At 42.2% G+C, this 26,331-nt stretch overlaps 3 protein-coding genes across 6 annotated transcripts; all 3 read left to right on the top strand.

The window, feature by feature from the left end:
* Nucleotides 1–394: 394 nt before the first annotated feature.
* rbm10 (RNA binding motif protein 10) lies at nt 395–11,469 on the top strand. Of its 3 annotated transcripts, none has more exons than XM_004558871.4 (23): nt 395–539; nt 1,045–1,098; nt 1,178–1,721; nt 1,814–1,972; nt 2,056–2,125; nt 3,511–3,584; nt 4,469–4,555; nt 4,679–4,739; nt 4,833–4,991; nt 6,629–6,789; nt 6,970–7,067; nt 7,687–7,774; nt 7,859–8,063; nt 8,185–8,294; nt 8,372–8,453; nt 8,611–8,702; nt 8,815–9,006; nt 9,178–9,369; nt 9,488–9,544; nt 9,624–9,815; nt 10,291–10,338; nt 10,419–10,474; nt 10,714–11,469. In XM_004558871.4, exons 2-23 carry the CDS (start codon nt 1,082–1,084, stop codon nt 10,802–10,804), a joined length of 2,835 nt encoding a protein of 944 aa, XP_004558928.2. In that variant the 5' UTR covers nt 395–539; nt 1,045–1,081; the 3' UTR covers nt 10,805–11,469. The 3 variants fall into 3 exon arrangements, with proteins under 3 accessions (XP_004558928.2, XP_076734097.1, XP_076734098.1); XM_076877982.1 differs by having other exon boundaries at nt 1,175–1,721; XM_076877983.1 differs by having other exon boundaries at nt 1,175–1,721; nt 10,419–10,510.
* Nucleotides 11,470–11,950: 481 nt separating this feature from the next.
* lrrc23 (leucine rich repeat containing 23) lies at nt 11,951–16,437 on the top strand. Of its 2 annotated transcripts, none has more exons than XM_004558869.5 (8): nt 11,951–12,105; nt 13,715–13,824; nt 13,914–14,034; nt 14,131–14,272; nt 14,563–14,693; nt 14,825–14,961; nt 15,891–16,095; nt 16,175–16,437. In XM_004558869.5, the coding sequence occupies exons 1-8, from the start codon at nt 12,025–12,027 to the stop codon at nt 16,205–16,207; spliced, it is 960 nt and encodes a 319-aa protein (XP_004558926.1). In that variant the 5' UTR covers nt 11,951–12,024; the 3' UTR covers nt 16,208–16,437. The 2 variants fall into 2 exon arrangements, with proteins under 2 accessions (XP_004558926.1, XP_076734099.1); XM_076877984.1 differs by lacking the exon at nt 11,951–12,105 and adding an exon at nt 12,111–12,232.
* Nucleotides 16,438–17,042: 605 nt separating this feature from the next.
* On the top strand, nt 17,043–24,549 carry tktb (transketolase b). Its single transcript, XM_004558873.3, has 14 exons — nt 17,043–17,299; nt 19,186–19,303; nt 19,392–19,505; nt 19,650–19,747; nt 20,060–20,251; nt 20,396–20,523; nt 20,605–20,801; nt 22,078–22,242; nt 22,527–22,683; nt 22,765–22,895; nt 22,979–23,062; nt 23,163–23,259; nt 23,399–23,518; nt 23,744–24,549. Exons 1-14 carry the CDS (start codon nt 17,193–17,195, stop codon nt 23,914–23,916), a joined length of 1,881 nt encoding a protein of 626 aa, XP_004558930.3. The 5' UTR covers nt 17,043–17,192; the 3' UTR covers nt 23,917–24,549.
* Nucleotides 24,550–26,331: the final 1,782 nt, after the last annotated feature.

The raw sequence follows: 26,331 nt of genomic DNA, 5'->3' as shown, positions 1-26,331 counted from the left end.
GTTTGATTGTTTTGTTTTTTGCTCATATCAACTCAGAATCAGAATACTTTATTGATCCCTGGGGGAAATTATTTTTTGTTACAGTGCTCCATTTTAAACCAACATTAAGACAAGACAGACAATACGCTAGCTAAGAATAGTACAATATATACATATATATACATACATACATACATAAGTCACTTATAAATAAATATTTGGAAAAGAAACATGTGTAGCTGTAGCAGCAAACAGTGTGTTTGCTGCTAACTCTAATATATAAATACATTTGTAACAACGCAGTGCATTTTTACCCCCTTTTAAATCAATCATGGGCTGCAAGTTTAGGACTGACCCGTTCGTCTCGTCCAATCAGCGTCGACGTTAATGCATTCGCTTTCCAGCAACCAATCAAATTCCAGAGTAAGGGATTTGTCCCTCCCTCTCTGAAATGTCTCGCTGTGGCCATTTTACACTTGCTTGCCTGAAAATAAAACACCCCATTTACCTGGGCTTCAGCGTGATATTTACAGAACAATTGTAGGTTACATGAGTTACCGGTGAGTTTTCCCTCAAATTTCACACAAGACTGCACTTGTATTTCTAGCTGCTGACAGTCGTTTAGAGAGAATGTAGCCTCTTGGACTAGCTAACCAACCTCAAGCTAACATAGTTAGCTTGGCCGCTAACGCAGTTGACCGTCACACGTCATTGTTGTTGATTACTCCTTTTTGGATTGCGGGTTGATCCTGTGCGTTGCGCACTCAGTTTATTTATTTATTTTTTTATTAATGGTGCAGGGTTATTTTGCTGTTTGTTTATTTGTGGCTTTTAGTTAGTAGTCTGTGTAGCACTGAGAGAAGTCATTTTGATATGTCAAAGTTGGAGAAGTCATTGGATTGTGCAAGGTTTTAAAAATTAAAATCAATCTAATTAATTATTCACACTTTGCACAGCCTATGACTTTAAGGTACCTGCTCACGAGGTTGTACAATTTCAGCGTGGCTCTATAACGTGTTTCATCTGAAGTGATGTGTGATTTGTGTGCTGCATTTCTGTAAACAGAAGAACGACTCACTAGGGGCAGAGTAAGTGGATCAGCATGGACTATGAGAGAAGGTGAGTTTAATGTGATTTTCACATCTTTTTCGCGCATTTTATCACACAAGTCTCTCACGCAGTTTTTTGTGGTCAGCAGGGGTGGGCGAGGTGATCGCCTGGGTCGCTATGGTGGCACTCACAATGATCACAATTTCCGGGACATGGACTATCGTGGCTATGGCCAAGAGGATGAGGAGGCAGGCACGGGATTTGATGTCAGAGTGGAGGGTGATAGACAGTATGGCAGTGATGAGCAGTCACTGGGTATCCATGACTTCTCACCGGGTTGTCTGCAGGAGCATCCGGGGTTTCATCAGAGAGTAGATGGTAGAGGAGAAGTAGGGCGTGAGGGGAAAGGGCTACTGTGGTCCCCTCACACCTCACAACCTGATCTAGCCCATCCTATACTCCAGCGAGAGGAGGAGGGATCCAGGCAGGAATTTGAGCAGTTACGGCCTGGCCTTCAGGAAAGGGGACGGGGGAAAGGTGGAACAGGCTTTCCGGAGAACAGTGGCCCACATTCAGGAAGCAGGGAAAGCAGCTGGGGTCGTGGTGGTTCCCATTCCGAACAGGTGGAATTCGGTACAGGCAGACAGCGAGAGGATGACAGGTTTTCTCGTCCTGGAGCAGGAAAGAGAAGGGTAAGTCAATATCAGTCCATCTTTATAATTACTACAATACACATTTAATTGTTGTTTGGTTTTGGTTATTAATTTGTGGCGGATGTGTGTAGGCATTTCCAATGAGAATGGAGGAGCATGCTGGCCCAGACCTGTCCCACAAAGAGTTGGATCAGAGAGACCAGGATTACCGTGCAGAGCTAGACCATAATCAGCGGCCCAGCAACATCATAATGCTTCGTATGTTGCCACCCAGTGCCACTGCCAACGAGGTGCGTATTTGTCTCAACAATGGCCAGTTGATGCGCAGGTTGTTTGTGAAAAGTTTGAAGCTAGAATTCTCCTTTGTCCATAGATTCGTGCACAACTTCAAGAGCAGGGGATCCAGCCGAGAGAAGTTCGCCTGATGAGGAATAAATCTTCAGGTGAGAAGTTGTCCATTGGCCCTCTTTTCTTTTGTGTTTCTTATGATGCTCTTTTTTTCTTTCTTTTGTTTCTCAAACTCATGCACTGCCAACACTTCCATTTCATTGCTTTTTCAGGTGACTTTTCCATACCTGCTTTGTCTTTTCTTTTATCAATAAGTGTCTTTTCCTCTATCCTTGGTGGCTATCTTCTGCTGTATGGTAGATAACTGTTGCAAAATACCCAATCATATTTATCAACTCATACAGGTCGAAGTTTTGCATAGCTTCCTGCTTTGATACTTTGGTCTACAGATGTCTGAAGTCTTGCTAGCGTTTACACAGGAAAAGGAAAATTAATGCACGCTTCACAGCCCTGACTATTTTTTCCTTTTCTTTTTTTTTAAGAAAGCATTCATACCATCATAAGTTGTAGTTTTTTAGTTCATGACTTTGTTTTTCCTTTCCATCTTGGCGCCCTTATTGTCTTTATCCTTTAACTTCTGCCTTATTGAAGCGGGGTGTGTCTGAGTAGGTGTTGTTCACAAACTAACAGCGTCAAAGAGGAATCAGCATCTGAAGCAGATTTTGCTATTGTCGCTATTTTAGATGCAAGCGTTGCTGCTACTTCTCAGCTACATATGTTTCAACCATACCACTCAGAAAAGCTTGTGGTTCTTTTTGTGTCATTTTTCTTTTCCATTAAGGTCATTGTCTCACTGGCCTCCCACTTTGCTAACTCTCTAGTTGTCTGTAAGGTGTGCTTATCTTACACCGGCACACTTACATTCCCCCACACTGCTCTCTTTCATACATCACCGTTTTACTGTTTTTGGTCTGTCTGTCTGTGTGTGTGCGTGTTAGGAAAAGTACTCATGTAATAAATGTTTAAATGCTGATCAATTTGTAATTTCAATAGTTGCATATCTATATTATCATTTATTGCAATGTCTGGACAGGATATGGAGCATTTAAGAGGCGACCTGCCATCACAGAGCTAGATTGTTCAGACTCTGACTCGCAGAGTAGGAGAGACATTGGTGTGCACGTGTGTGTGTTCTCTTGCTGCCTGTGTGCTTCATCATTAAAAACCAAAGAGCTCAGTTTCAAACTGATGAGTGGGTAGCTCTCTCTCTCTCTCTCTCTCTATCCCTCCCTCTTACCTTGACTCTACTGAGTTACTTGACATTACATCCTCCTGCCCATGCAGAGAATTTGACAGTGCCTCTCCAACTGACTATCATGTGTGGTATTTTTAAAGGAGAGAGGAAGCAATGATTTTTTTTTTGACTGGTGCTGATACAGGGTCTCTCTCTCCTCTGTATATGCAGCACTAACCCCTCACTGCGTTGTTGTTGTTATGTTGTTGTTGTTGTTCGGTTGCCATGGCGCTGGGCGGTGTCCAGGTCAGAGCCGAGGATTCGCCTTCGTCGAGTTTAATCTCATACAGGAGGCCACCCGCTGGATGGAGACCAACCAGGTCACTCTCTCCTACACAGACACAAATACACATATATAAATGTATTCAGTGAGACACAAAAGCTAATCTCATACAGTCACGTCATACCATCCTGTGCTTAAAATGCATTCTAGCATAACAATAAAAATTAAGAATGATTAAATAACATCGGTCCTCAGGTAGGTAGTGCTTGAAGGAAGATTCCTCTTTTCTTTCCACAATTACAATTAGACAATTCAAACCAATTCATGTTGCATAATTCTGACAACCAAGGGGCAACTTGATAGTTCTCATAGACGAGACCTCCCAGTCAAACTGATCATCATTCGTCCATCATATTCTCCTCTTTTATTCAGTGACTTGTCTCGCTTTCTTTCCTGAGTTCACAGTACCACCTTTGGGATAGTATGACAGTGTGAATATAATGTCTCACATGGTCTGTTGTATGTTGAATCAGAACCAATATATTGCTTCATTTTCTTGTTTTTGAGCTTTTCACATCTGCCATGATTACATCTTTAGGACAGAGCTATTGTCTCTTTGGGGGACAAAGGTGGTGACAATGGGATGGGTTGTGTGGACAACTTTGGAAAGGTTTCCCCTTAAGGGGGGAGGGATGACACAATTGAACAAAGCACATTGTGTCCTTTAAAAATGGGCACTCACAGACTACATATATACCATCTCACCGTCCGTCCGAATTTCCTAAAGCTGAAGGTCAATTCTCTGGTGTCCTCTTCCTTTCAGCCTCAGTTGTACTCTTTCTCTCTATTCCTCTCCCTCTCTCTTTTCCCTTTCACTCTCTCTCATCTCTTGTGAGATGAGGCCTTTCTATGGCATGTGTGGCCTAATTATCACTGATAATCATTCTTTGTTATCCCCCCCTCTCTTTCTTTTTCCTTCAGGGAGTGCTGTCGATTCTAGGGCAGAGAGTGTCGATGCACTTCAGCGACCCCAAACCGCGTGCCAATGAGGACTGGCTCTGCAACAAGGTCCGGTGCTTGCTATGAATTACCACGATGTACAATTTGAATGCGTGTTATATAATATAAAGCCAGTCATTCATTTGGCTAATTTATGAAGATTGTTAACAAGGTTGTATAACAATTCAACAGTGTGGTGTACAAAACTTCAAGAGGAGAGAGAAGTGCTTTAAATGCAACGTTCCTAAATCGGGTAAGGTTTCACTGAATGTTTCACCTCTTCTCTCCTTTATAACATGAGGTCTTGCTTATTGAACAGTAATACTAACATGTTGTATTTTGCCAGAGGCTGAGCTGAAGTTGCCCCAGGTACAGAAGGACTTGCCTGTTGGTCTTCAAAAGGAGGGAGCCCAAGGTTTGTTGCCCTTGCCAGCACCTTACCACTCTTCTGGTCCTCCTGTCACACCGGGCCAAGCTCCACAACAGGCAGATGTTGCTAATGACAGTAAGTCATCTCCTCTAATAACAATGAAAATAATAATGCTAATATTGGTGATGATGATAATCATCTCTGTTAATAAAGCGTCTTTTAATTTAAGGCTTACAAATTGCTTTGACAGACCAAAGTGGAGTACTGGGAGGGAAAACTTTAAAACATTAAAGAAAATATGTGGACTTTACTTAAAAACTGAAAACCTCATATTAAAAACACAACAAATATAATTGTATAAAGTCATCACAAATGACATCAGATAAAAGCTGGTTCATAGATGGTCACAAATTCTGACCCTGGTCTTCCCAAGTAATTCTTCAAAAAGTGAAGGGTTTTAATGCCAAAAGCACCTACAACTGCCTGAAGGACTCTCAGGCTGCAAACTAGTTCCTCAGTGGTTAAAATTTCTGCTATATAGCTTGGTGCCAGACCGCCACATGCTTTGACATGATGAATACACTTTAAAATCAGTTCTAAAAAGTGCAGGGAGCCAATGGAGAGAAGCCAGCTTTTGGGTGATGTGATGCCATCTGCTCAGTAAAAAGCCAGACTGCTGTATTCTGAACCAGTTGGAGGTGAGAGAGTAACTTTCCATTAATTCCAGAGAGAAGGAACTTGAGCCTTACTAGAATAAATTAATGACATTATTATTTTTTTTGCCAGGTATGACACTTGTACAGCAATTCTCATTTATAGGAAGCAAGACTGGACTTTTTAAAACCCACGAGAAAAGACTGAAGTTGCAGCCCCAATTTTCTGACAACAAGCTACACGCGCACGCACACACACACACACACACACACACACACACACACACACACACACACACACACACACACACACACACACACAAAAGATACAGGACCCAAGGAACTGTAAATGGTGTTTGGTTAAGGTTGTTTGTAGGACTGAGCAATAAAGTAGAAGATTTTGTGCCATCCAACAACTGGCATCACTGAAACAGTTTAAGAGGGGTCAGGAGATCTCCTGGGAAATCTTTGTCATCAGTATAGCAGTGAGAGGGGATATGAAGTCATAAAACGTCACCAAGTGGAAGCAAATAATTAGGACCTAAAATAGAACCCTGTGGTACACCCACAGTGACCAAGAAGGTTTGTTGTGAAACATATAAATGGAAATACTCGTGTTCCTCATCATAGCAATATTTTCTTTTAAGAGACTTGGGGGATAACCTTATGTCTAAAAATTGTTTTTAATGATTTCTTTTTTGCCACTTTACTTAGCTAAAGCTTGTAGGCTTTGTGTGCATCAGTGTACTTGGGTCACAAATTGTTTCATTTTTAGCTGTAAAAGACTGCTTTTGTCTTTTTGTCACCCTGAGATGTGGTTGGGTGGGTTGTGTGGACACCCAAGTTTGTAAATGCGATGAGTCACGAACAAGGTGATGGATTTGAAATTCATGCCATAGCTGCATCTACTAAAAATCTCTCGACTAGTTTGAATTTCACTGACCTTAACCTCAAAGTCAGAGGGTTAGGGTGAATGCAGTAACTCAAGTAGGAGGTTTCAAATTTATACCATATGTGCATCTACTTGGGAGCTAAGGGGTAGCACTGACAGCTGCCAGTATTTGTTATTTATTTAAACGATAATGCATCTTAAATATACCTCATCCACTCTCTCAACAGCTTTGATACTAAGGAACCTTGGCCCACATACATCAGTAGAAGCTATTTTGTCTGCTTTGGCTCCGTTTGCTACCCTCTCCCCTTCCAACGTTCGTCTAATCAAGGACAAACACACACACCTCAACAGGGGCTTTGCCTTTCTACAACTATCTACCATAGTGGTGAGACACAAGCTCACACACACATACACACATAAGCCAGGGTTGTTTTTGTTTTACTGACTTGTATCTGAAGTAAACTAAGCAAAACCTTTTTAGTTTTAGCTTACTTATTTTATTTTTTTAATGAGCTTTGTCTTAAATATGCGTTCACCCACCCAGTGGTCTGTGTGTGTTTAACAGGAGGCATCTCAGTTGCTCCAGATTTTGCAGGCTCTCCAGCCACCTCTATCTATTGATGGGAAGGTCATTGTAGTTGAATTTGCCAAAGGCTCCAAACGGTAAATGCTCACACACCCAAACTTAATTGCAAAGAACATACGGGGACTCCACGCTTTACTATATTATAATTGCACAGTGGATGTGGGTGGCTGTAGCTCAGCAGGTAGAGCAGGTCAGCTACCAGTCGGAAGATAGGTGGGTTGGTCCTGGCTGCTCAAGTCTGCATGCCAAAATATCCTTAGTTAAATACTGAACTTTAAGTTGCTCTCCTGATACATCAGTTGAGGTGTGAATGTGTGTAAAGGTTAGAAAGATAGAAAGCTTAGAAAAAGGTGTTTGCATGAATGGGTGAATGAATTAAATTGATTTATTTATATAGCACCAAATCACAACAACCGTTTCCTCGAGGCCTTCGACGACATGGTGTATAACGTGCTTTGTGTGCTAGAGCAAGGTACTATGTAAGAGTCAGGCATTTTACTGGAGTGTGAAATTAGACTAGTAAATGGACTGATCACATTACAAAGAAATGCAGGTTGATCATGTGATTATTAAAATTGTAAAGCATTTTGTGAATGTATTAGAAGAGCAATGATGGTTGAAATTAAGCTATTCAATGTAACAACCCTCCAAAAGCTTTTTGATTAGAGCCCTCACTCTGTCTCTTGTCTATGTTAGGGATGTGTTTGTAACGGATGGTAGCAGAGTGAGTGCTGCTACAGTGGCCAGCACCGCTATAGCTGCTGCACAGTGGGCTGTCACTCAGGTAAAGTTTGACGTATTACAGCATATATACCACATCCTTAATTCAGATTGCATGATCACTGTATTTATTCTTTTAAATTCTCAGACCTCTCAAAATGGACCAGGTGGAGGCCAGAGTGTTGATACAAGTGTGTATCAGCAGGGGGCAGCAGTGACATACAGTCAGGAAGGGCTTGAGTATGCAGGGCAAGATGGCACAACTTTCAAGCCCCAAGCAGATAACAGGGTTACTGCTTTGACAAGTGGAGTAGCTTCCCTGAATGGAGCCTACGCAGGAGGAGCAGCCCCAGGTTTGTATGACATGCCAATAAGTTTATAACACACACACATATCTGTATATCATGTAGTTGCATACAATTACATTAAGCTTCCTCTGAAGCCACTTATTTGCACTTGTTTGCCCATGTGCAGCTGTCATTTCATCTGAGGCAGCCAAACCTGCATCAGTGGTTGTGCAGCAGCCGCTCATTCATACACAGACTCCTCTCATCACCACAGCTGCCACCACACCGGGGACACAGGTAGAACTTGATGCCTTTTCCTTCTTCCATTTGTTCCTTGTGTTTTTCCTGTTTTTAAAATCTCTGTCACTTCACAGGTTGAAATAGTGGGAAAACCACAACCAGCTGCACCCAGCCAGCCTGCAATCCCAGGCACTGAACATGAGCTCCAGCAGTATCGTAAGGCTTCATGTATTTAGTGTTCCCTCTGGGGAATTTACATCTTCGCTAATAATTGCAAATAATTGCTGCTGACTACTGGCAAGCTTACCTTTCATTCAGGAAAAAATATTGAAAATCTGACCCTGATGCAAATACCATGTGTCTCATACTACAGCTGTGCCAGATGTCTCCACTTACCACTATGACGAAAGCTCTGGCTACTATTATGACCCATTTACAGGTCTCTACTATGACCCTAATTCACAGGTAAACAGCCCAAAGCAATCTATATGTTTTGTAGGACATTTGTGTGTGTGTGTGTTTCGCTTATGCCCCTTGGTATTTCAATCTGTTTTTGCATTTCCCTTTGTCTTTGCAGTACTACTACAACTCTCACACTCAGCAGTACATGTACTGGGATGGAGAGAAACATACGTACATTCCTGCTGCCAGTCAGTCAAACACAGAAGGTGCTCCTCCAAGTGATGGTGCAGCTCCTTCAGAATCACTGTTTGCTACCTCTGGCAGCAAGGAGAAAAAAGACAAACCCAAGAATAAAACAGCTCAACAGGTGCTGATACACAGAAGTCAGCTTTTGGACATTATCATTTCTGGTTTAACAAATATATCTGCTAATGGCTAATTGAAGTTAGATTTCATAATTTGCCACCCATTCAGTTTGACACTTAAAATATGTAGTTAAGTAATTTTTAACTGAGTTTCTTGAGGTTTGTTATAATAGATTGCCAAAGACATGGAGCGTTGGGCTAAAAGTCTCAACAGACAAAAGGAGAACATGCGTTCTGTGTCTTCATCCCCTGCCACCGGCTCAGCAGCACCTCCTGGTTATACTCGGGCACCTGGACACAGTCGCCTAGATGATCACAGAGAGTCTGCGAGTGCTGATGCAGGCTATGCTGTTCTAGAGAAAAAGGTGTGTTTTATCTGTAAATGTCTGAACCCTCAGGGCACGAGGTTGTGATAGTGGCTGTCTCTGAATCATAGACGCAGATATGAACAGATCACTGAATCAATGTTTTTCTGTCTTTCAGGGGGCACTGTCTGAACGGCCTCCGATTTTTTTGGATCAGATCCGCCAAAGTGCAGAAGTAAGGAAGTGGGAGAGAGAGATTTTGTAGGTGTTAGAGGTGTACATTTTCTTTATTTTCTTCTTTTTATTGTTCCCAGTCGCCTCCTCGGCAGCAGGGTCTGGTCCCAGCCTACAGTGGAGAAACTGACAGTGAAGAAGAAGGAGGCGAGAAGGATGAAAAGGAAGGAAGATTGACAGACTGGGTTAAACTGGCCTGTCTGCTGTGTAGGAGGCAGTTCCCAAGCAAGGAGGCCCTCATCAGGCACCAGCAGCTTTCTGAACTACATAAGGTGGTTTAAATCAAGTTTTACTTCATCATAAAAACTCTACAAATGATAAGTAGCATCAGTGCTCTGTTGAGGAGCAACACCATACATTCTGCACTCGTGTGCACAAGTACTGAGGCACACCACCAGCTGCTGTTATTGGTGATTAAAGGCACAATTGTGAAATTGGAGAATTTGAAAGTGGGCAGATGCAGGTGCATACATGTGCTTATTATGCACTAAAGCAAGTTGAATTTGGTTTCTGGCTTCTAAAGCCTGAAAGCAGAGCCTATAAATGAAGATCTTATTTATTTTAATCGGTCCAGTGAAGCAAGGTCACCTTAATCTACTTGTTAACAGCCGTCCATTCAGATTCAGTTTTACAGGGTGTGTAAACTGAACGTTGCATATAAGACCTTTGTGCGCAATACGAGTGTAAAATCCAGTTTGGCATTCCTGTTGCAGCTGTGACTTGAATTTCACTTCTTTGTGCCCTCAGCAAAACCTGGAGCAGAGACGAGCCCAGCAGGAAGCTGCAAGCAAAGAGGTTGGTCAGTCCTCCACATCTGCAGAATAATGTTGAAATTCATGTTTCTTTTAAAATAATTTTATCTTGTCTTTTTGCAGAGACTAGCAGGTGGACTTGACGGTCCTGAACTTAAGAAGAGGAAGTTTAACCCCATGTAAGGAAGCAGCAGTGATGCCACTAACTAGACGCTGTATGTTTTTTTGCAACTTATTCAGGGTTACAGCTTGCTATTGACACTGCCATGGACTGGTTCCTTTTTTGCTTTAGTTTTATTCTAGTTACAGCTTTGTGTGGCGGTGATGTTGGTGCAACTGTATAACTTAACTATGATGTATGTGACACAACTTATTTGTACTTGTGTGTCCCCTTACACTTTTTGTGTTCTTCCTGTAGTGATGGGGTCACAGACACTAGTCTCGGTGCAAGAATGCTACAGGGAGGTGTGAAAAGAGGACTGCTGTTGCGCAATATGCAAGTGGAGTGACCATTAATCTTCCTGACCCACAAAGGACAAAGACGAAGCCCAGCACGCAACACTTCACCATTAACATCATATAGATAAATATATTTAAAAAACTTATTTTGATTTGACATTAGTTACCTCAACAATGGCAGTGCTCAGTGGTAATAATCTTATGAACTGATCCTGTAGCAGTAGATGTCAGGATATTGCACAGATTGCACCTTTTTGCTTGCTTCCTGAATGATGCAGTTTTGAGTTCTCACTTGCTTCAGAGCCTGTGTGTGTGATAAACAAGTTTTGTGGACGGGAAAACATTTGCGGTCTTTATGTCAGCAAATTGGGATTTTTAATATTACTGTCTATGCACCATAGATTTTTTTTTTAAATTAATGCTATATGCCTTGTCATTCAGTGAATGACTAATCTGGGCTTGAACTGTGTACATTTTAAAAAGAGCATTTTTATACAACAGTGAAAGCTAACAAACTCGTGGCCTCATGAATTGGACAGGATCGTGCTAACACTAGTGTATAGGGTTAAAGTGTCTCAGTTTATCATATAGCAGGTGTAGATTCACATTCGCTAACTTTTCAGAGAAGTATTTTTTATTTCTGTATTTGTTCAGTAATGTGACCGTGTTTCATCAAGCTCATGTAAATGAATTCAAAATAATACATTTTCACCAATATTGACTCGTGTATTGTGTGGGCTAGTCAGTAAACTGTAGCTAATATGGCAACATTTTGCATTGAAATTTCCAAAGCTGTTTATCCGCACAAAAAGAGGAATGTAATGTGACTGTTGGCATCGGGTTTGTCAAGCAACACTGAAATGGTGAAACTGTATCGCTGTTGCAAACTACGTTTGTGTTCCTTAAATTAATTGTGCTCCGGTTACTGCGGAATGGTTTCTATGGTGATCAGCAACAAATCCAGTCGTCGGTTTGCTGAGAGCCATCGGAGAAAAAACACTTGGATTACCTGTAATAACCAATAAACTTAGCTGTCTTTCCTTCATATTACGTTGGGAGGTAACATTCATAGTATGTCATTCACAGTGTCTGCATGTGTTGGCAGTTCTAACATAAATGTACAAGGCTAAACCCTGTAAACAGATAGCTAGCTTGGTCGGGCAGCAGTCACAAAATAAGCAAGTTAGCTGGTTGGAAATCCTGTTGCAGTTCTCTAATCCGCTCTTCAGCTGGTCTGTAACTAGTCAAATTATAAGGCTTACTAATCGGGATGTCTGACTTTGACGAAGACCCAGTATTATCGGATGTTGAAGGAGGAGAAGAACACCTTAAAGAAGCCGAAGATGAGAAGGTATGAAAGTAAATGGGGGGCATGTGCCGAGCATATTTGCAGCTGACTCGTACATGTTAGCGGATATCTCTGCTGTTAATTTGGTATGAATCACGTGCCTCGCCCTGATTACCCAAACAGACTCAAGGTAATGTCTTTGATAAAGTTGGAGCTTGTCTGTTTACTCGTGTGTGCACCATTCAACCCCCTCCACAGGGTATTTTCTGGGCATATTAGTAATAGGTCACTAGTTTCCAAAAGAGGCAGCTTATTGTAAAGTGCTCCTACAAGTGGTTTTGAAGCTCTTCCATGCTTAAATTCTAGTTGTTGACTAATTAGTGACAGTTTGAGCCTTGGGAGTGGCCCTGCTCTGCTGGCGGTTTTACTAACATGGATTAAGCCTAGTCTTAGAATAAAAACATTGATCAATGAAGATCTTTATTTTTTTCTGACGGTAGGCTTGTCCGGGAAACTGTCTTGGCAAAACGGTCAAATCAGTGGCTAGTAATTTGTTGGTCCATTACTATCCAGATATATCTTGGGTAAGAGAAGACTTTTGAATGTTAATTCTATGTGGCATAGGTTCAACACGGAAACATTCCTCACAGATTTTGGTTGATATATTGACGTGACAGCATCACACAGTTGCAAATTTGTCAGCTGCACATCCATGATTATACACGCCAAGGTGCTTTATTGGATTCATCTTCAAGGGACCACTCTCAAATTATATGAGCTTTGTGACATTGCACGCCATCTACCCAGTAGAAGATGAGTACATAAAGAGCCATTGTCAGCAATGACTGTTGATAGGAGAGACTGAATCCATGCTTTCATGTTGGTTACACCAGTTTCTGACCCTGTCATTCAATGCTGTTGCAGAAATCAAGACTCAACATTTTCCAATATTTTGTTGTCCAATTTTGTGAATCTAAATTCAGATTCAGTTTCTTACTCGCAGGTGACAGGAGTGGAGCTCAGTGTGGTCTTCTGCTGCTGTTGCCCATCCTCTTCAAGGTTCAACATGTGATGCATTCAAAAATGCTCTTTTGTATATTTTGGTTGTCATGTGGGATTATTTGGGTTACCGTTGCCAACTCAAAGCAGTCTGGCCATTCTTCTCTGACCTCTGAGATCAACAAGAAATTTTTGCTCACTGGATATTTTCTCTTTTTTGGACTACTCTCTGTAAACCCTAGAAATATTTGTGTGGGAAAATCCTGGTAGATCAGCAGTTTCTAAAATACTCAAACCAGCCTGCCTGGCACCAAGAACCGTGCCACATTCAATGTCAGTTTTCTTCCCCAATCCTTTGCCCAGTTTCAGTTTCACTGGGTCGTTTCAGCCACTGACTGGGTTGTCTTAACTCTGTATGTATGCCTAAATACATTGAGTTGGTGCCATTTGATTGGCTGATTAGATACTTACCCTAATGAGCAGTTGAACAGGTGTACCGAACAAAGTGGCTAGCCTGACCTTCACCTTACATGATAACTTGCTGTCATTGGTTTATCATTGTGCAATTTAAGCTGTCATTCATTTTGTGTTTTGAATAAAATAAAGTTGTAGTGCGTTTGTCGTTTCTGTGTTGAAGCCACTAGCCTTTCATTTATATCTCATTTTTGTACAGGTTGAAGTTCAACATTTAACTCAAGAAATCATAAGTGAAGGGCTGTCATTGCTTTGCCGAACAGGAAATGGATTAGCACACGCATTTGTCAAGCTGAACCTTCAGAAAAGGTAATTAGAGAAAGATGCCCGCAGAGCAAAACTGTTCTGTTAACTTGAACAAGTTTCTTCTGATTCAAACCAGTTTTCTTCACCCTTAGAGGACTGGAGGATATAGCTGCAATCAACAGTTATATTCACATACGTTTTCTGGATTTATCCAACAACCACCTTACTGATCTTTCTCCTTTGTCATCTCTGACCCAGCTTCTTTGGCTCAAGGCAAGAAGAAATTCCTTATGCATTTAGTTAAGGACATCTTTGTGGCAGTAAGAATCTCTTTAATTACGTTTATTGAATGTAATTCGTCTTTTGTAGGTCGACAATAATTCTGTGATGTGCTTCAAAGAGCAACCGTTTGCTCAACTGACCTACCTGCAGTGGCTGAGTATAGCAATGAATCAGCTAACTGATGTAGATGGCCTAGTTGGGCCTGCCTTGGAAAGCCTCAATCTTACAGGTTGGTTTATTGGTTTTACGTCAGGTAAAGTGGAATGAATTTATTCAGCTAATCTGGCGATCTCTACGGCAAAGTCAGTCAAGTAAGAAACCGTTAATAGTTGGGTCCCTTATCCAAGCCGCAGAAGTTCTTGCAAGTATAATAAAATACGTTAAGCGAAAGATATTGTCACTGTTATTTGATATAAATAGTTGTTCCTGCAAAAAGATGGGAATTTACTATTCCACATGTTATCACTGTTAAAAGCAATATTTGACTTAACTAAAGATGCCAACAAACCTTGTTTGCAGGTAACCATATTCAGAGGCTTAATGGTTTCCAGTACGGCAGTTTTGCAAATCTGGTAACTCTAGAGTTGAGGGGAAATCACTTGGAAACCACTGATGGCATCAACCTTCCACATCTCCAGCAATTGTATCTGGTACACAAAGTGTCTTGGTTTGGTTATTAACACAGACATGATTGATTAAGTTAATCCTTCACCACTACACTAATCCCCATGTAATAAACCAGGTACCTGGTTGCTTGTGACTAGTCTTGCTTTCTGTCTAGGCCCAAAATGCTATCAAACGTCTTGAGGGTTTGGAGAAGTTAGAGCGCCTCACCACACTTCACCTTCGAGACAATCAGCTAGAGTCGCTCGACGGCCTCAGTCCCAGCATGAAGTGTCTTCAGTACCTCAATGCCAGGTGCATGCAGTCACATGGAAAACTTCAGTCCTGTGAGAGACTAAGTAGACACCATAATTAACTAGATGTAACTTGAAGTAATTGTGTATGACTTAATCAGTCTCTTACATTGTGGAGGAATTTTGGTTCTTTACAACATTGCTTCAGTTCGTTGGGGTTTGGGGGCATTTGTTTATGAACATCTCTCTTAAGGTTCTGTCAAAACATTTCACTGAGACTGAAGTCTTGACTTTGACTGGGACATTGCAACACTGTGGCAAAACATTTTCTTTTCCAGACATTCTGTTGTAGATTTGCTGCTGTGCTTGGGACTGTTGTCCTAAAAAGTTTGTGTTTCACTCAATGATTGCAAGGTGCCCAGGTCCTATGGCTACAAAACAGGCCCAAATCATCATTCTCCACCACCATGATTGACAGTTGACCCGAGGTGTTTGTCCTAATAAGTTATGTTTGGTTTTCACCACAAATAGTGCTGTGCATTACAGGCAAACATTTTCACTTTTGTCATGTCTTTCCAAAGGACATTGTTTCACAAGTCTTCCGGTTTGTTCAATGCAGCTTTGCAAATCTAAGCTGTGTTGCCAAGTTTTGTTTTGTTTTTTAGAAGGAACAGACTTTTTCTTGCCAACTCTTCCAATTAAGCTGTACTTGATCATTCTTTTTTGTCACAAATTAATCAACTCAGTGAATCAAGTGCAATTTGAGTAGCAGCTCTTGGCTGCTACTTACCTTCTTAATTCCAATGGAAGCAGTTATGTTGTACTTAGTTTTTCACAGCCCTGCAGAAAGTCCTATGGATAACTTTATTTTTCACATGACTGCAATGTGATGTAACAATAAAGATCAGTCATAATAACGCTTCCAATAATCCAGTCAGTAAAAAACAAAACATGGTATTAATCCCATAATTTGTCTTCTTTCTCCCTTAGAGGCAATGCAATCATAGATGAGACTGATCTACGATACATCGGCTTTCTGTCACAAAGCCTTCGCGTGTTGGTTCTCTCTGGGAACCCAGTCGCGGAAAATTCCGAATACCGGATAAATGTGCTGATAGTAGTGCCACAGCTGGAAAGACTCGACAAAAATCCTGTCTTCCCTGAGGAGAGAGCTGAAGCCTGGGAAAGAATCAGGGTAACAAAAAAACAAAATATTTTTTTATTTTTGGTTTTATTTTTTACCCTTTTGATTTAGTGACATTGTGTAATTTCAGGAACTTCAAGAAGAGGAAATGTATGCACAATAAGATGTGTAATTTTGCCAGAATGGGGAAGTGTTGGACTGACTTCATTTTTTCTTTTTAAATGGCAGACCTGTTGTCTGTTGATGAATGACCACATACACCTCTGTATGAAGTACTCTATGTTTGATAGAGTAGCTCAATCATCCATGACTTTGCACAAAAAGTGTTTTTCATTTCCATACACTCATTGTTACAGCTGAGCTATTTAACAATAAAGTTTTAGAAAATGTTTATTTCTGATGTGTCTAAATGCAAAAATGACAACTGATGCAAGCTGAAGTGACTCTGGCTAGTACCTTGTGCCTTAGTACCCTGTATTGTTCATAGACGGTGGTGTTAGACAGACTCCATGTGTTTCCCTGAGTAAGGATGAGAGAGCAAAATCTGCCGTCGGCTTCCTTGTTGGCAGCCATCCAGCTACAGTTTTAAGGGGACAGTGACATTATGGGCCTGTGTGGCTAATCAGCAGATTTCGGAATCAGATCCTGCGTTTGTTTGACTGGCATTTAAACACACCATCATCATTGCATAAATATAACCAGGACGTTAACGTCCCACTTGAAGAAAACATTCATATTATAGTAAGTTAAGAAAGCGGTAGTTGTTCGCACATCAGTGCAGTGCAGCTCCACTTGTGGATACCTGTATTTTCCATAAGGGTAGTAGAATAGGGGTCCACGCTTTTGTTACTGATTTTAATGAAACGAGATCGGCATGAAGCAACATTTGTATCTTGAACACGCTGAGAGGGACTGACGAGGGCGGCTTGAACCACCACTCTCCCTCCAATGGTTTGATTTGGTGGGCGTGGCTGTTTGAGGAAACAAAACCCGTCCTGTGCGACGTCTGCCCCTCCTCTCCTGCACTTAACACCGGGCAGCTAGCAGCTCAGTGGCCCAGCGTTGACACGACGACACCGGGGAAGCAGCCTTCGCACTGAATTAACCACGACTACTACCTGAAGCAGGCGACCATACGTCCGTAAACCATGACTAGCTACCACAAACCCGATGAAAAGACTCTGCAAGGACTGAAGGACGTCGCTAACAAGCTCAGGATCAACTCCATCAAGGCAACATGCGCCTCTAACTCAGGGTAAGTTGTTCAGAGTTGCAAACATTAGCTGGAATATTAAATAAATCCTGTATACAATTAAAAACACACACATATATATAGTATGTGCTATAAGGTTACTGGGGCGAAGGCGTGCACTACCTCTGGGCCTGGGTGCACGTGCTGCAGATTAAATTCACGCGGTTACCGAGCCACGGCAAGCCGCTAGCAGCAGGTTTGCTACCTGATGTTGTGCGACTGCTCTGCGAAACGTTTTAATAAGTTACGCTGTGACTTGAGGGTAGCCGAGCCCACAGCTATTGCTAAGGCTACCACATGCTAACAGTGTTTGTTTGGTTTTTTTCTCTACAAAGTAAATGACGGCCTTATTTACTGGTGGCTAGACTCTTAGGCACTCTAGCCTAGCATACATGCGTATAACACTTCAAGTCAAGTGGTTATTAACATCAACAGGCGTTTACTAGCTAACAGAAATTACATGATAGGAAAGGATGGATCTCTTGGTTGCGTTGAGGCTGAGTTTTGCTGCTGGCTCCTAGTCTGTTAAATCGCCAGCTTGAGGATATCTGCGTTAAGTATGGTAAGTCTGGGAAATGGCTATTGGGAAGGGGTTTGTGGTAATACTTCATCATAAATATTGGCGTTCCCAGAATGCCAGAATTTTCTTTTTGAGCTATCGCTGATATCTTCCGTGTCGCTGTCGGGAAGTAACCCAATAGGTTGATTCGAGTCCAAGCGGGAAGTAGGAGTTGACGAGGGTGTAGCTTTATAGGGATTAGTGTGAGCGCCCTTTGCTCGGTTAATATTCACTTTGGAGAGCAAATGGAGCTATACAAGGGCTACAATATCCAAAACTGAAACCGTAGTTTGTGAGTTGGCGCTAATCAAGTCAAGTCACCGACTACATTTCGCATACAACACAACACTTTGTTTAGACTTGTGTGACGCAGACTAAAGCTTAGAGTCGCATATCCTGCTTCATAACATCACATCTGAGACAGAAAAGTGGATGTTGGAATCAAAGAGGCAGTAAAAACCCTCAGCTTTATTTATAGTATATGTCAGCCACCTGGCCAGATGCTTTAGTTTGTGCTTGATTCTTACAATTATCCCTCAGCCAGTTGGTGTGCATTGTGCAATTTTTATTTCTTTTTCATAATCTCAAATGCAGCCTTAATGTACAGTTGACTAACCTGTTTCCTCTTGTTTCTTGACAAGGAAATGCAGGAGCTTATTCTAACTGTACTATGAGGGCTTTATAAAGATTATATCCCTTTTAAACAAAGGACTTCTTGAGGAGCATTGTTCCTCAACAGTCAAAGTTACACTTGTGCCTCTTTCTTTTCCTTGTGGTTTTTCTGACTGTCCTTCATTTCTCAGCAGGTTGTCTCTCAACAGAAGAACACGTGGTAAACGGAGCATTGAGTTATTTTAAAAGGTTTATGCTGATGTTTGTTCAGATTGGATAATTTGTTCCAAGCATGGTTGATATGCGATTTAACCTGCATAGGGAAGCTGAGATGTGTTGGGCAATGTGGAATTTCTAAATGGTTACAGTACTCGAGACTGTGTAGCAACTAACAGTTTCACAAGATTTTTTTTCCTCTGAAGTGTGGTAACCTGGCTGCCTTCCTGAGGCAGTGATGGTCTAAAATAAATAACAATTAACAATATATGACTTGTGCTAAAGAGCATCATCGTTTGGCATATTAAATGTTTGCTGTGTCTTGTAAAACTAAAACTGAGCGTTTGTTTTTGTGTTGTTTTTTTTTTTGTTCTTTTTTTTTTTTTTTTTTAAAGTGCAGCAACACATGCATGTTTATGCACTTTGGGTGGAGTTTCTTTTCTTTCTAACCCGTCGGCATTTATACTGTCACAGTAGCCTTTCTGTTGTTCTCTCTCTCCAGTCATCCCACATCATGTTGCAGTGCAGCTGAGCTCATGTCCGTGCTCTTTTTCCACGCCATGCGCTACAAAGCGGATGATCCTCGCAATCAGTGTAACGACCGCTTTGTTCTCTCAAAGGTAGGTGCATATCCTTTAATTGAGATTAATTGCTCTGTATTTGGTCAGCAAACCTGAGATCTGTTAACACTCTCCTTCTTATTGCCAGGGTCATGCTGCACCTGTCCTGTACGCTGCCTGGGCAGAGGCAGGTTTTGTGAAAGAGTCTGAGCTGGTTAACCTGCGTAAGATTGATTCTGACTTGGAGGGACACCCCACACCAGTGAGTCGGGAATCTTGAGACCCATTCTGTTCATTATTATTTTTTATTTTTATTTTTTTGGAAGAAAAAGACAAAATTGTGTGCAAGCCACTCTCTGTATCGTGTACAACTTCCCTTCTTTCCAATTCTTCTTTTCAAACACAGAAATTGGCTTTTGTTGATGTAGCTACTGGATCTCTGGGACAGGGTCTTGGGGCTGCATGTGGGATGGCCTATACCGGCAAATACTTTGACAAATCCAGGTCAGTGTGTTTATGTATCAGTGTCAAATCATAAGACTACCAAACATTTCTTTAAAACTTGCACAGGGTTACCTGAAATATTTTTGCCCAGTTGTCAGCGTGTGGTGTTAATCTAAAGTGGATGCTTTATACTCACATTTGCTCAAGACCACTTAAAAGTAGTCTTATTTACTCTAACTAGGAAGCTTCTTCAGTGGTGAAATCCTGTTACTGTTGTTGTTGTTATAATCTGTTGCACTGCAGCAACAGAAAAATTCTCAAAGTAGATATTATGGAAATTCTCATGTCTGTTATTAACTGACTGTGTTGTAGTTATCGTGTGTACTGCATGCTGGGAGATGGCGAGTGCTCAGAGGGCTCAGTTTGGGAGGCCATGGCCTTTGGTTCCCACTACCAGCTGGACAACCTGGTGGCTATCCTGGATGTTAATCGGCTTGGTCAGAGTGAGCCAGCGCCTCTGAAGCACGACATGGAGATCTACCGCAAACGTTGTGAAGCCTTTGGGTCAGCACGTGCATTTATCTCAGCTCATAACCTGTAGAAACAAACTGTCCAAACTTGACCTTATTATTTGTCTTTCCCTGTATCGATCTGCTTTTTGATGGTCTACAGACATGTTCAGATGTTAATAACATTCTATGTGTGTAGGTGGAACACGTATGTTGTGGATGGACATGATGTGGAGGAGCTGTGCAAAGCTTTCTGGCAGGCTCAGCAGGTCAAAGGCAAACCGACCTGCATTGTTGCCAAGACATTCAAGGGCAGAGGCCTCAAAGGTTGGTGTGAATAACTTTTTTGTATCTAGTTAGAACTGTTCTCTGAATTTTAAACATGACTTATTTGCCACTTAACTGTAGGTATTGAGGATTTGGAGAACTGGCATGGAAAGCCGATCCCCAAGGACCGGGTGGATGAAATCCTGAAAGATCTGCAGTCACAGATCCAGGTGCCCAACAAAACTCTCTGCCCTGATCTGCCCAATGAGGACACAGCGCCAGCTGACCTTAGCCCCATCTCACTGCCTTCACCTCCAGAATACAAGAAGGGAGACAAGGTACCTTCAGAGTTGCTTGTTTGTGTCTAGTTTTAGTTTTTGAGTATTGGATCTTTTGGAGTAATGGGTCCAAAGTCACTCAACACTGAGTGGTCAGCAGTTTAAAGTTTACCGATACAGTTGTCAGCATGAATCTTATTTAGCACGAGTGGTGGCTTTGTTTCATTACTAATATGGCACAAAAACACCACCTGGAACACTTGTCCACACTTAAGGGTCTTTATATAATAAATTAAATATAAATATCCACTTTCCTTTGCTTTTTGTCTGCTCAGCCACATGCAGACTCCTGCTAGGTTAAAGATATCGAGAAACTTTGCAGTGTTTACCTGTAGATACAGCGGAGACACGGACATCAGTATTCACTAGCAAATTTTTCTTATCTAGGGATGTAGTTGATTAGAAAACTAGTTTAAAGTTTGCCATCCTGGTTAGTGGACACCAGAAACTAAAAGGTTAAACAAATTTTTCACAATTTAATGTAGAATTTGCTTAATCCTTGGGACTGAGAGTTACTGAGCTGTTGTAAACCAGAATTGTGAAATTAGAACAGTTTGGCACTATTTTAACCTCGAAAGAAACTGGTGAATTTGGGCTGCGTCAAATTATTATGGCTTAACTAAAGCGTGCATATCCACAATAACCTGGAATACGAGAAGACGGGTGCTACTAGCACTGCTAACATGACCCCCACTCTGCAGTTATCTAGTAATGGCATCATGTGCAGTATTGTGCAATGTTAACCTCTTCAAATACCTTTGAAGCACACATGCAGTATTTGTACAGGCGGTGTGTACAGGGCTTAAAATCTTCCATGACTGAATCCCAGTGTGTTATTTTCTATTGCACTGTTTTATATCCCCATACCTGTCAGAGCTGGAAGATTAAGCACATTTTAACTGTCATTATGATTTTGTCTTTGAACGATTGTGAAAACCGTTCACGTTTTTGTTCCTATGATATAAAGAGGGTGCAGCAGTTTTTACAGCAGTACAACTTTCTTCAGCTGGAAGTAAATCTCAGACTTTCCACACATGAACCTGTGAAACATCGGATGTAGTTTGCTTTTTGCAGCTTTTGCTAACTGCGGGGCTGACGCTGTCTGAAATGAACATGATTTCAAAACTGATGTGTGTGAATTATTGTGACTGTGCAGAATATTGTGCTGCTCATCATGTTGGTAAAGGTTCTTTTTCACATGTATGTGTTAAAGTGGATATAGCTAAGCATAGCAATCAAGGCTGTTTGTTGCTTAACCCATTGTATTTTCTGTTAGATGGCAACAAGGCAGGCATATGGTGTGGCACTGAAAAAACTGGGCCAGGCAAGCCAGAGAGTGGTGGCACTCGACGGAGACACCAAAAACTCTACTTTCTCAGAGACCTTCAAGAAAGCCTTCCCTGATCGCTACATCGAGTGTTTCATTGCTGAACAGAATATGGTAAACGATCCTTCAGTGCTCAGGCTGATTTATGCTAACTATTAGTCAACCTATTGATCCTGGAACCCTGTCACAGTTATGAGAGACTAGTACCTGGTTTGCTCTTCAGTACTATAATCTGCTCCAACTTGGTCTAATCTGTTACTGTACATTCACACATGATAATCTGTCCTCTCTGCTGCTTCTCATTTGTGCCCAGCTGACTTTGCGCTTAGACCCTTACTAACCACATCCACTGTCATTTTAAACTAAACAGTGTTGCTGATGTCTCCTTACTACTGCAGGTAGGAGTGGCTATTGGCTGTGCCAGCCGTGACCGCACTGTTGCATTTGCCAGCGCATTTGCAGCATTTTTCTCCAGGGCCTACGACCAGATTCGTATGGGAGCCATCTCTCAGACGAATGTCAACCTGGTAGGGTCTCACTGCGGAGTCTCCATCGGTAAGCTTTTCATCTGCTGGATTTCTAGTGAGCAGTGCAGGTGTGAGTGTCTGTCATCCACTCATTTTATTCTGGCTTCAGGTGAGGACGGTCCGTCCCAGATGGCGCTTGAGGACTTGGCCATGTTCCGCGCCATCCCAACATGCACTGTGTTTTACCCCAGTGACGCAGTGTCCACAGAGAGAGCTGTTGAACTGTCATCCAACACAAAGGTTGGTGGCCACCTTGTGGTAGCTTGATGTCTTCATCCTGTTAGAGAGCACTCAATATATTGTAATGCACTTTCCATTTTCAGGGTATATGTTTCATTCGTACAAGTAGACCAGCCACTGCAGTCATCTATTCCCCAGATGAGAAGTTTGAAGTGGGTGTAGCCAAGGTAACTTTTTAAATCTCTTTTCGTTATAAATCTAATGCAGTCAGTCTTCATACCAGAATGCCCACCCCAAAAATGTTTATACATCTATCTCTGTGGTCAGGTGGTTCGCCAGTCTGATGATGACCAGGTGACTGTCATTGGAGCTGGTGTTACTCTGCACGAGGCCCTTGCTGCTGCTGATACGCTGGCTGCTAAAGGTAACCCACACTGCCCTCTAGTGGACATGTGCTGGTATTGTTATGAGGACACACAGGGCTTAATGCAGGGACTCTTCAACTGGCCAGTGAACCACTATAGCCTCTATAAACCTGTAAATTTCCTTATGCATTCTTATAGGAAAGAACATCCGTGTGATTGACCCATTCACCATCAAGCCCCTGGATGCTGTTACTATTCTGGCCAGTGCCCGAGCAACAAGGGGACAGATCATCACTGTGGAGGACCACTACAAGGAGGGTAGGTTGAGTCTGTGCATACAGAAAGCATGTTTGTGAAAGGGCCGGAATCTTCTTATGGTGGCAACAATTATGGCTCCTAGACGTTAGATGGGTTTGGTTTTAAAAAACAAAACACAACTTGAATAAAGGAGCATCATATCATGATTTGCTGTGTTGTAATTTAAAAGAAATGCCAACATCACTTTTATGCATTCATTCCTTTTGACGGTCCTCCTTTGTCCAGGTGGTCTCGGTGAAGCGGTGCTGTCAGCAGTGGGACGTGAGCCTGGTATTGTTGTGACACGTCTGGCAGTGGCTGGTGTTCCCCGCAGTGGAAAGCCTCAAGAGCTTCTGGACATCTTTGGCATCAGTGCTAAGTATATTGCCGAAGCTGTGACTCAGACCTTCGCAAACTAAGAACTGCACTTCATTTTCCCTTGTTTTTGTTTTAAATCACAACAAACTTGCAGCTGCCAGGCACAACCATGGAAAACCTAACTTTCAGTTCCTACTTGAGTTGTGCTAACCCTGTATTAATATCAGAGATGAAGGGAGATGAGTGCAGTGCGGTCATAGCCTATAGTGCTGATGGTACTCCCCTATGTGCACCTCTTAGTATCCTTGCCTCCAGATGGGTTCTGCCGTTTGCTGTTATACATGTTTTCAGAGTCTTGTAAGGTGCACAGTTAAAAGCATCACTGAATACTGTACTTAAAGTGTTATGCTGATAGATGAAAAGCCCATCATACAGCGATGTGTCCTAGTGATGAGCTTCAACATCTGTGGCACCGACCATCAATGCTTACACATTCCTGGCAAGCATTCCTATTGTCCTCCCTCTCAGCTGGTAGCGCTGTTACTGCTCGTCATATTATCATTTACTAGATTACTTTTGTAATTGTGTTCAGTAACTGCCTTCAGTGCTTGGCTATTCCGTTTTTAAACATCCCACTGTCTCCTGACCACACGGGTGTCGCACAACATTTCCAGCGCTTAAGGTCACAGAGATGCTATTACTGCTGTAGTGTGAATTAAAAATAATTCTCCCAATGCTGTTTGTCTGTGCTTATTTATATAAGCCGAGGCCAAAGTGTGGACCAGCAGTCGCAAAGTAAATGTCAACAATGAAAGTTTCCACTGGTTTTACACACACACACACTCTCACTTCCTGAAAAATGAATTGGTGTAGTAATGAAGTTATAAAGGATCAAATGATAATTTATTCAGTGTGAAGGTGAAAATATGAATGGCTTCATTTTAAATAAACTTAAGTTAGTCTATAAATTACAGAAGTGGATTCTGAAGGGCTCACATGAAGTGATATCTGGACCCCTGCAGGAGGCCACATCAACATGTGGTATTGCTAGAAGGTTTGCTGTGTTTTCTACCACAGAGTATGGAGCAGAATCCAGGAGACAAAGTTCATGTAACATCATTTTAAGCTTGACCAGTTCTGTGGTGTAGTTCTCCAGGAAGGCATTTCCACACACACACACACCTACAGGCTTGGCAACCGCACCCTGACTGCCTTTACTTATCAAGATGAAATCCTTAAACCTATTGGTGCAGTGGGTCCTGGGTTCCTTCATACTCTAAGCCTCCACACTCGCCTCACCTAAATCCAACTGAACACATCTGGCATATCATGTGTCATTTTCATTTCCCCTAAACAAGACCTTCCCAAAGTGTGGGGCCCGCCCCCTGGGCGGGGGGCGGAATGGGGCTAGCCTGGGGCTCCCACACAAACGCAAAGCAGGAGATGAAGCATCGCTGAATATGTTTCCAAACCAACTTCATTCTAAGCCAAAGACTAGAAAATCTGGTGAAGCAAATCTGCCCTTTGGCTTCACCTGCACAGGTGCGGAGGTAGGTCTCCCTGCAGGGTTGCTTTTCCCTGCGTGGGGAGCAGCGCTGGGCTGTTTACATCACGGACAAACAGGATCCCACAGCTGTTTGTTTTTGAACCCATTTTGCACAGAGAAGCATTTTTTAAAATGTATTGATCGCAGTGTTGAACATTATTACACAGGAAAAACAACCACGTGTAAAATAATGACACCGTGACGCCTCTGCCTTTGTAATGGAGGGACAGTAACTGCGTGTAAAACCTGCAGATAGAGACACAATACTGTTAATCTGACTGTCTGCTCTTCATCTCATGTAAACAATAACGTGGCGCACAGCGTGACGCGGAAAAAGGCACATACCTTTAACTTTGCCTGATGAGCTCTGTATTCCACGTCCACACATAAACGCAAAAAATGAGTTATAAAAAATCTCCGTTCTCGGTGATTCGAAACGCCGTTTACGTGGACGAAACAGCTGCGTGTTCAAAAACACCCGTGTAGGTGCGGACATAGTTTATTTTCGTACTACCTGCAGGTTACTTGTATTTGCTTAATTGTTTACTAAATGTTTGAGGTGTGAAATAAACCGCAACTGAGCAAAATATGGGCGCGTGTGGTTGGAGGGTGTGTTAGTGTGTGCGTGCGTGTGCGCGCGAACATTTTTCTATAAAACAAAGGGGGGCCCAGCGAAAAAAGTTTGGGAGCCACTGCTCTAAACAATGCGCCGTTCTTTGTTCCTAACTCATTAGGTACTTTTTTAAATAAATGATTATGAAATGGTAAATGGCCTGTATTTGTAAAGCGCTTTACACATCCAGTCATCCACCCATTAATACACTGGTGCTACATTGTAGCCACAGCCGCCCTGGGGCGCACTGACAGAGGCGAGGCTGCCGGACACTGGCGCCACCGGGCCCTCTGACCACCACCAGTAGGCATCAGGTGAAGTGTCTTGCCCGAGGACACAACGACCGAGACTGTCGGA

This window comes from Maylandia zebra, linkage group LG20, assembly GCF_041146795.1.
Source record: "Maylandia zebra isolate NMK-2024a linkage group LG20, Mzebra_GT3a, whole genome shotgun sequence".
In the NCBI taxonomy this organism is placed as follows: Eukaryota; Metazoa; Chordata; class Actinopteri; order Cichliformes; family Cichlidae; genus Maylandia; species Maylandia zebra.
Note: the sequence above shows the minus strand (reverse complement) of the source record. Positions and strands in the feature narration are given on the sequence as shown.